General features: G+C 17.5%; 1 protein-coding gene across 4 annotated transcripts in view; it reads right to left on the bottom strand.

Moving 5' to 3' along the window:
- Nucleotides 1-8,235: 8,235 nt before the first annotated feature.
- The window catches only part of Hnf4 (Hepatocyte nuclear factor 4), a 109,326-nt gene continuing 106,290 nt past the window's right edge, over nucleotides 8,236-11,271 (bottom strand). For all 4 annotated transcript variants that reach the window (XM_012489369.3, XM_012489368.3, XM_012489371.3 and 1 more), the window contains exon 7: nucleotides 8,236-10,648. In XM_012489369.3, the coding sequence (XP_012344823.1) occupies nucleotides 10,140-10,648 (509 nt within the window). In that variant the 3' untranslated portion in view covers nucleotides 8,236-10,139. The remainder of the gene's footprint in view (nucleotides 10,649-11,271) is intronic.

The following is an 11,271-nucleotide window of genomic DNA, read 5'->3' as shown; positions in this document are numbered from 1 at the left end:
AAGATAGATTTATTTTAATTTTTAAATATTATATATAATTTGTAAGTATACAATATTCTTCAATATTTGTTTCATTTAATTAAGAGATTTAATTAATTAGAAGAATAGTAAAAAAAATAATTTGAATTATTTACAATATTTTGAAAGATAATTATTTAAAAATAAATATATTTTTATGTAATACGTGAAAATACAATAATTTTTTTCATAAATTTGAATTTAAATTATTTATAATTAAATGATTATTATTATTATAATTAAATGATAATTTATTAATTGAATTAACAAAATAAATAAATTAATAATAAAAAATTCATAATAAATAATTTCACTTCTTGTTCAAATTTTTTTGGTAGATATTTTTTAACTCAGAAATCGTTTTATATTCTAACAGTAAGTTTTATTTTAATAATACTGTGAGGATTATAATATATATGATACAAATTCATTTCAGTAATAAAATTTTTGAAAATTGTTGAAAAATATTTTTTTACAAGTGTATCTATTTATAAAATACTCTCGAAAGTTTCATTTTTAAATGTATTCCTTTTTAGATTGCTATGTGGATATTTTACTATGAATTGTGTATTTTGATAGATTTAACTTTATGTTATGAACACACGTTTTATATAGTTTATGTCTATATCTAGATAATTTTCGTATATTTTTTCTTAATAAATCAAACATGTTATAAAATATCTGCAGGTATATGGAAACTTATTTATTTGCAAACAAATCAGGATACGTTAACATTCGAAACTTGGACAGTTTTTTAACGTAGATCGATTTGTGAGAAACAATTTCTTCAGAATAATTCGCAATAGTTTTATTTTCAAATAAACGAGAACATATAGAATTTAAAATTTGGGAAAAAAACCAGATTCAGTAAATAAAATAATACTTAAAAAATATATATCAACGAACAATATATCTCACAAGGAATATTCAATTGATAGAATTGCATAGATTTTATATTTTTAGATTGTATTCTTTATATATACAAAACTTATGAAATTGAATAAAAAAAAATGCTATTGAAAATTGATTTAGGAAAATAATTTTATTTTTTTGAAAAATGACTTGAAAAAAATTTAAGAATAAAAATACAATAGATTCCCACTTATCCAATGTCGTTCTAATTATATCATAATTGTCATTATAATTACATTTATGATAATTTTTTAAATCAAAAAAAATATAAATTATATTTATTATTTTTTATATTAAAAAAAATCATTCATGATTTTTAATGCCATTAATTGATATTTTAAAAAAATTAATTAGATTTGAAATATCTTCATAAATAAAAATTTAAATACGTTTTTGTTTTTAAATTTAAAATTTAAATTTAAATACATTTAAAATAAAATTTAAATACATTACATGTTTTAATTTTATTTAATTAATTAAATAATTCTTAGATTGTTCATAAATATATGAATATAAAGTATTTTATTTTAATTGATCTACGCAACTATTTTCTAAACTATATATTATTCATATATTTGTATGCATGTTTTATGATTAAGAGATGTTTTCGAGATCTCAAGTCATCTTTATTTTTTTTAAATAATTTTATTATTACAAATAGAATTGTATATTTTATTAATCAAATATTATAGATTATGTCGTCTTTGAAAGTCATTCAATATTATTTATAATTTTTTAAATTTGTTCTGTATACAGCTATAAAATTTTTTTCATCATCGAAATCATTTAAAATATGACGTAGTACGATTTATTGTTTATTATTTATTTACATATATGAAATATTTATTATTATTACTATTTTACAATGTTTATTTCAAAATTTTTTTGTAAATTACAAAATAAAAGTTTTTCTCGAAAAACTTATTATTCCTGACAATATAAGGAATATTTACCAATAAATTATAATACTTTTGAAAGAATTATTTAGGAATATTATGTGAATTTTGATAATTTTTAAATATGTTATAAAAAACAAGGTTTTAAACTTGTATGTATATGTGTATTTATGTAGGTATATATATATATATAGAATTATATATATATTATAATCATCGATTAATCTTAGCTTTTGAGATATTTGCTAAAAATAATTGCTACTATTACATTAAAGTTTAGATATTTTTCGAAAATTACCGAATATTTATTTAAAAAAATGGAAAATAAAATATAAAATAAATTTTAAACGATTGAAATTACAATAATTAAAATGATATAATTATAATATATTTGTATAAATGTGAGACACATTTTGAATGTTGGCTATCGTAATATACAATAAGTATAATAATGATCGCATTTAATATTATCACCAATATGTATATCTATAGATAAAATTAATAACAGATTTTTTTTAATGTAAATATTTAATTAGTGTAAATATTTCAAAAACTAAAATCGACTGATGATTATATTTTATGTATATAAAAAAAAGTTGTTTAAAATCCTATATATAATATATTTAAAAATAAAAACATTATAAGTTAATCATAGATTGATCAAAGAAAAATAAAATAATATTTAAAAGATGATTCCATTTTTTCATAGAAAGAACATAAGAATAAAAACTATAAGAATTTATTCGATTTTTCTTCGAAATTAATCAACTTTTTTTTTTGGAGTAAATTAAATAATGATCAAAATTTTTTATTTTTAGTTTAATTAAATATAAGTAGAAATAATAATATATTTGATGAATACATGTATTTTTATAAAAAAAATAAACATAAATAAATTATGTAAAAATTTATTTTAATTTGTTTAAGTTTTCTTTTTATTTAATCACTTTTGCACATGTAATAATTATGATATTATCACTTTCGATAATTTACAATTTGTATACATATGCACATGTTACTGATATACATATTAATATAATTATATTATTATATAATTATATAATTGTATAATATATAATTATATAATTGTATTATATGTTATATATCAGTGATGATATATCTTAAAATATTAATTTAATTAATTAATTATATATTTTTTTATTTTAGCTATAGTAAACAAAACTTAATAGAAGTCGCATTAAACATTTAGAATTAACGATTTGTTTAAAATTATTTATATTTTTTGAAAAAGAAAATTATTTTCTTTTTTTTTTATTTAATAAAATATTTTAAATTTTTCAAATATAAATATTTGGAATTAATTTTATTCTTATTTTTATTTATTATAATTTTATTCTCATATTAATTAAAAAATTTTAAAAATAAAGTTATATAATAATTTTCACATCTTTTTATTTTTTAATTTTTCCATGAAGGATATTCTATTTAAGATTTTTACACAAATTTAATATTCGAGAGATGTAAAATCAATAATTTTTGCGAATAATTTTAATTGATAAATTTTGTGAAAAATCTTTTTAATATAAATAAAAAACAAGTCGCATTCTAAATGTACAGAATATTAACAAAAGCATGCGTACTTCTTTACTAAAAAAAATTGCATTGCAATGGCGTGTGCTTTTTTTTTTTTATTAAATTGATAAATTGATAAAATTGCTAACTAATATTTTTTATTTTTTATATGGAATGTTATCTATTGTGTATATAAAATCTATTGTACTAATGGAATAAAAATAAAATAAAATATTTGTATTTTAATTCTATTAATTATGAATATTAGTATTCTATCAATATTCATAATTATCAATATTATCAATATCAATATTGTTAATTCATGTGTGTTGAAAAATAGAATTATATTTTATAAAAAAAAAATAATTTTTAAATATAAAAATTAATTCTAAAAAACTTTTTTCTAAACTTTTATTATATATAATTATTATTATTATTATCTATTAAATTTTTTTAAAAAAAATTCTTCAAGAAAACGAAATTCTTTAATAATTATTTTCAAATAAATATACATATTTATATTTTCTAAAATAAATAATTTCGTGCTAAATGTAGAGAAAAAATTCTTAAAAAATTATTTAATATTAAAATCTAACAAATTTCAAATTTAGATTGCTTTTTATCTTCAAATACTAAAGAATATTAATATTTTTTTTTGAAGTCTTGTAGAATTTGATAAGGAAAATTAATTTTAACTTTAACTTAGAAATTTATAAAATTATGTTTTTAAAAATGCATATTATTGGTATTTGTTTAATAAGATGAGTCAGTGATTATACAGATGACACAATCATGTGGGAAAGATTTCGGAATTTCTTTTATGATGATAAACCAAAAAAAAAAAAAAAACTATATATTTTAATTTATAATTAATGTTTATTTATTCTAAATAATTCTGTTAAAAAAATTTTAGTTTCTTAAATTTAAAAAAATTTAATAAGTTATAATTATTTTTCAACGAAATATAAAGAAATATTCAGAAATAATTTTTTGTCATATTTCAAAATCATGTCATATTACTTTACTAGAAATCTCAGTTCTATTCGAATTAATTTACTAACTAATTTAACTGAGATTCTACATTGAATGATTAATACTAATTTTATATTCTGCTATTACTAATTTTTTATAGAATACATAAAAATCATATGAAGATCAATTTCATTTTTTCAAATGGTATCGTATTTTTAATACATTGCAGCTTGATATTCTTTATAAAAAATTGTTAATGTACATAAATAAGCTATTAATCTTAAAAGTTATTAGGAGATATTTTATAAATTTTTTTAAATTTATTATAAAAAACAAATATGTGAAATATGACAAGTGAAATTAGGAATTTATATTATTGTATGTATATTTACAGTCATGCAAGACAAAATACGATAGAAGAATATGGATTAATAATAAAGAAATATTAAAACACATTAAAATAATGATGGAGAAAAAATTGTTCAGATCTATTTTAAAGTAATAAAACAATTTTTATAGTATATATGGATTAATACTTTTTTATAAAGATCAAGCTGCATCAAATAATGTATTAAAAAATAAAATAAACTGCTAAACTAAAATAAATTCTATTTGAAAAAGAAAATTAATCTCCATACGTCCTTGACACGATCATTTATAAAAAAAATATTATCAACAATATATATCTTTCGAAACCATTCAATTTCTATTTAAATATTTATTAATTATTTATTATCATTACGAATGATAATAATGATAAAAATTAAAATGATTAAACAAAATATTGTTTATTTTTTTAATTGTAATATGAAAAGAAGTTCCGCAAACTTTTTTATATTATTGTATGTCATCTGTAGTAGTGACAAGAAATGAATACTTTATATTGATTCGCTGGTAGAACTATAGCTAATGCAGATTTTTAATTTTCTGTTTTCTTTTAATGCATTCTAGTGAGATATATTAATTGTTAAATTTGATTAAATTTTTATCTATTGAAATCAAATTTAGTTTAAATTTACAATCCTTACAATCCTTTTATTATTTCTTTATAAAATAACCGAAGAATAATCTTTGGATTAATCCTTTGCACTCCAGGTCTTTTTTGTTTGAGCAAACCAATAACTCCAGACGATTTTCTGCACTCATTCGCTAAATTTTTTAGCTAACTTAAAATGATTTCACACATAAATTAATGTATAAAACTTTTATATTTTATTTTATATATCTTTACAATCTTTATAAAGAAAGAAAATTTATTGAATATTAATAAAATCTATATTGTTGTTTTGTGTGATATTTTAATAATAAAGTAATTATCAAGATGCATCTTCTGTTTGTCAGGACAAATATCTCAATAAAATGTCGTTTAAATGTCTTTCATCTTTCTTATTTTATTAAGAACAAATCTTACAATCCCAATAACGTAATTTCACATTCATTGTCTATTATTCTTATTTTTTATCTTCTACTACTATACTATAACTCTATTTTTATCACTATTTTCTTTCTCTCTATTGTCAATTTCTTGATGAATAGAAATAATTTCGTTAACGAAAAATCAAACTCGTCTTCGCTTAAACTAGTTTCATTACTGTATTTCATGTTTATAAAATTGAAAAAGTTTGAAAATAATATTTCTATCGCCATGATTGTCAAATTCGGACTAACGCCGAAAAAGTAGTTCGATCCGCAATTATGGTCTAATTTGAGATAAAAATATCTAATCATTCGATAGTATATTATTCTACATTTTATAAGATTATAAGCACTTAGCAATCTATTCGTGAAGCGATATTTTAAAAAAATCAAACGTAAATAAATATTGGCGTTCGAATTGCCGCATCGAACCGAGTGGTACCCGAGAGTCACCTCTGGAGTTGTTGCTTAACCGAATGATGACTGAGAGTCATCGTTGGAGCGCAAAGGATTAACATTGAATTACGTTTAATCATTATAGATTTCAATGTGATTTTGTAACATTAAAATTTATATTTTTTCCCATCAAATGCTATCAAAATATGTAAAAAGAAAGTAACAATTTTTGGTGCTTTCAATTTTATCCCAAATTTTTTTTAATGTCTTTTATAGATTTTTCCAAATGATATAAGGAGGAAGTGGAATGAAATAAGTATTTTTATTTCGAACAAGATATAAAAAAATTTCTAATTGATAATGTTATTAAAGTTAACTTATTATCTAATATAATATATTGTATTATTAAAATTGTCTTGATATTTATTTTTTATTTGTTTTCCTATTTTTCATTATTTAAAAAATTATATTTTCTTTTTTGATAAATTGACTATATTGAATATAAGAATTTATGAATGAAATATATGATGATAGTATATATATATATATATATGCAATGAAATAATATTAATATTTTTTTTTAATTATTTCTTCAAATATCAATATATTAACAATATATTCGGTTGCATTAATCTAAATACTATGTTATTTAAAAAATAAAAAATAACTTTTTAATCGAAAGTAAAATATAATTTTTAAATTAATCAAAATTAATAAAAACACATAAGAAAATTTTGCAATCGATTTTATTATTCCTTTCTGAATTATTTCACAGATTTTTATATTTTATTCTACGTTAACATTATTTTAGATGATTTTAGATGATATTTTAAATGATTGAAAAAAGTGAAAAAAAATAAAAGTTCCTTAACATAAAATAAATACATTTAGAATAATAAGATGAGGTTAGAATTGTAAGGTTTTGAAAAGAACAGTTGAATGGACGTTATAATTATATATAAATTTTTGTTATATTTCTATCATAAATTTTAATCGAATTGAAAACTTAATCAATAATTTAAAATATTAAACAAAATGTAATCATAAATAAATATTCAAATATAATAATGAATAAATTAATTAATAATAATATTCGTTAAAATGAAAATACTATTAAAAATTTTATTTTTGGTATTAAAAAAATTCTACATTATCGTTATAAAATTGATAATGATTTGAATCATGCATACGATTGTTCATGCATGAATTTTATTACAAAATAGAAAAATGATTGTCGTGGCTAAATTTTTTATTTTTGAAATTTTTGCAATGTTCCTTTCAATACTTTTCATCCCACCTCTCCTTTATATTTAATAATATATAATATAATAATATAATATATTTATCATTTCTTCAAATAAATTTTTTTAATATATATACATATAAAATCTAAAGTTTTTATAAGTATAAAATATTGTTTTTGTAATCTAAATATATATTTAGGAAAATAATTGAAATTTTAATACCAAATAAATATGTAATTCATTTTACTTGAATTACATATATTAATTAAAAAATATGTTAAGTTTTAGTATTATTTTGTTACATATATATTAAAGAAATATCTAAACTAGCTTTGTATAAAGAGAATATTTTATTTTTTATAGAAATAAAAAATATGCATGATATTAAGATGCAAATATTTAATAAATTTTAAATATATTATTTGATTGAAAAAAATAACGATAACGAATAATGTTGCTTTTGATAAAATTCTAAATTATAATTAAAATAAATTTATTATGCAAATTATGTATTTTATATTGGCACTTTACTGTATAAATAAAACTACATTGTGGAATAATAATAATTAATGTTTGTACCCTTTTTGCAGACAATATTAAAATGAATTAATTGAATAAAAGTGAATATGCAAACATAATTTATAATCTTAAAAAATACTATATACAATGCTTAAAATCTTGCCTTCTTTTAAATGAATATTTATTGAAGTATTAGAAAAATATATGATATATTTTTTTTTAATATCAATTTCAAATATTTGATACGTATGTTTAATTTATGAGAATTATTTATAAAAATAATAATTATTATTATTATAATTAATGTTTATGTATAATACAATGCTATATAATAGGAATAACAGATATTTATTACAGTAACAAAAATATTCTTCGTAAGAATATATTATAAATAGTATAATTAATAAACCCTTTGTATAAATAACAATAAACTTATTTTCTATAGTAATAATAATTAAATTACATAATTAGTTTTAGTTAATGGTCGATCGTTTGCATAATATTTTGATTATAAAAAATAAGATTTAATTAAATAAAAAATTTGTTCTTAACGAAATTAAGAATTAAAAAATAATGTTTTGTTTCATTAAATATAATGTTTTTATAATATGAAAGACAATTCATATTAAAACAATAAATTCAAAAAAAAATTATTTTATAATTTTGAAAATATTTGTCAAATATGATACTTAAATATTTTATAATAAGAAATAAATTAATATCATTATACATATATCAAATTTTATTAATTTAGATTAAGTTCCTAATAATAAAAAAATGTTATTTTTCAATCGACCGATTTTTGATTTTATTTTACAATTAATTTGTGTTTAAAGATTAATTGAGCAATTGATTGAGCATGACTTACTACTCAACAATCAGAAATTTGATAACACTTCTGATGTTCTTAGTCTATTTCTGAAAATTTTGATAAATTATAAACAAAACTATATTAAATTATATTTTGAACATATACAACGAATATGAACATCAAATTTAATAAAACTTTTTAAAGATTATCACTTAAATTGCACCATTTTAAAAAATAACAAATGTATATAAATATATTTATATGTATATATATACATCTATATACATACATATAAATATATATATATATATATAACATTTATAAAACATAATATGTAAATAAAAATTCTATTTATTTGTATTTTTACTAAGATTATCACTAATATTTAAAAATTGTTAAAAATGTCTAGAGATCGTTAATAAACTGAGTTTCTTATTAAAAAATCAGAAACAATTTTAAAAAATTAGTTTTTGTTCTGGAATCTTGTAAGAATTCTGATAACTTTAAAAATATCTTATAGTTTTCGAGATCTTTAAAATTTGAAGATATAATTCTTCATATTATTTATTATTTTTAAATATTTTTAATAATTTTTTTTAATTTATTTGAATTATAAACATTTGGAAAAATACTATCACTCAAAGAAATTCATTTATAATTCTTGAAATTATTTATAAAAAAAAAAAAAGAATGAAATTCAAATAATATAATCTTGAAGAATTAATAGAAATCTTATGTATTTTATTCAACATATAAAAAGATTATTAAAATTATTCAATATTTAGATCTTTAAATTTTTTAACTTTGCATCATATATTTTTAAAATTATTGTAAAAATTGTTTAATTGATATTATAAAAATATATAAATTTTTCTATCTATTTTTATTTTTTTTATTATTCTATTATTCTTAAATGATTATTCTTTTAAAATTTTTGTTTCAATATATTTTTAATGTTTGAATTTCATTTGAATATTCAAAAAAAATTTTATAATAACAAAAATTAAATTTTTTTCAGTTTCTTAATAGTTGTATTCATTTCTTTTTTATATAATAATTTCTTTTTTATATAATATAGTCTTTATTATTCATCTAAAATATTAAAAATATAAAAATATTTTCTATGTGAAATTTGAAAAATAATGTAAATTATACATTTTTACAGGATAAAATTTTTTTCATTTTTCAAAAATAAAATATTTATATTTTCAGAAATATAAAGATTTCATTAATTCTTTTACAAATTTTAACCTCTTAATTTGTTTTGCATCTAATTTTTTTAAAAGTTCTTTGAGATTTTTACAGATTTTATTTTAAAATATATCATTTGTGCATAAATATTTTAGATTTGTAGAGTTTATATGTTTGGAGTTCACTCTATAAATGCTTCAAATTCTTTTGTGTTTAATATCTCAAAAACCTTTAAAATGTTGATTCACTTTCAAGACTAGGCTCCTGTTTGAACATTCTAAATCCAGTCACACTAGTTACATCTTCTTGATTCTGAATGGGTGTAAGATCCCTTAAAATTATAACAGGACTTCCACTAGCCAACATATGATCTTGAGGACTTAATGGAGGTATATTGGTTGGAGTTAAAGGACTACTTGGACTTTCATTGCTGCTTACATAACTACCAGAAGCATTTGAAATTGGGACTGGAGTTGCAACACCATTTATTTCTGCTGTTGCACCACCTAAAAGCATCTCTTGTAACAAATTATCAATATGTGCAACTCCAAATAGTCTCACAAACTGAATTTGTTCAATCATTTGCCAAGAGATGGATTGCAGAGCTGGTAAGGTTAGGAGGATCTCACCAAACCGACCACGACTGTCATATTGTCGATCACTTATATAATCCTCCAAGTTGATCTGAATTTGATAACGCAACTGCTTGATTCGTTGTGGTTCACTTAAGCCTTTTGCATCTATCAACAAAAAAAATAAAAGTTTTAGATCAAAAGAGATAAATTAATAAAATTTATTATTTGAATAAAAAATTAAATTTATTATAAAACATTTTTTCACATATATAAATAAAAAATTAAAAATGAAGATTTTTTTATAATTATAGGTAATATTTATGAAAAGTACAAAATGTTTCAGAATAAATTAATAAATAATAAATATAAAGTTGAAAATGTAAGAAATAAATAAGCCTTATACAATTTTAATATTTAATTACATAATAGTATTTAATAACATTAGTTATAACATTTTTTTAAATATAATTTCGTTATTTTAAAAAAATTAAAAATTTTATTGTAGAATGCATTGTAAAACCCTGCATCATTATATACTATATATATTTTTTTGAAAAATAATATTTTATTATAATATTAATTATTAAATTTAATTTAATTTAAAATATTAAAAAATGTCATTATTATATTGTAGAATAATAATATATAAGTAACAAATAAATTAATAATATTATATCAGTAATTATTATAATTAATAATTGTAGAAATGTAATTTAAAATTTAATATTTTTATTGTTAAAAATTTTTCATATTTTTATATTATAGATGTAACATTTCAAAGAAAATTT

The sequence above is a fragment of the Apis florea genome, unplaced genomic scaffold (genome assembly GCF_048593485.1).
Source record: "Apis florea isolate Af1SG1 unplaced genomic scaffold, ASM4859348v1 contig_3758_pilon, whole genome shotgun sequence".
Taxonomy (NCBI): domain Eukaryota; kingdom Metazoa; phylum Arthropoda; class Insecta; order Hymenoptera; family Apidae; genus Apis; species Apis florea.
The sequence above is the reverse complement of the archived record's forward strand: the minus strand, read 5'-3'. Positions and strand labels throughout refer to the sequence as shown.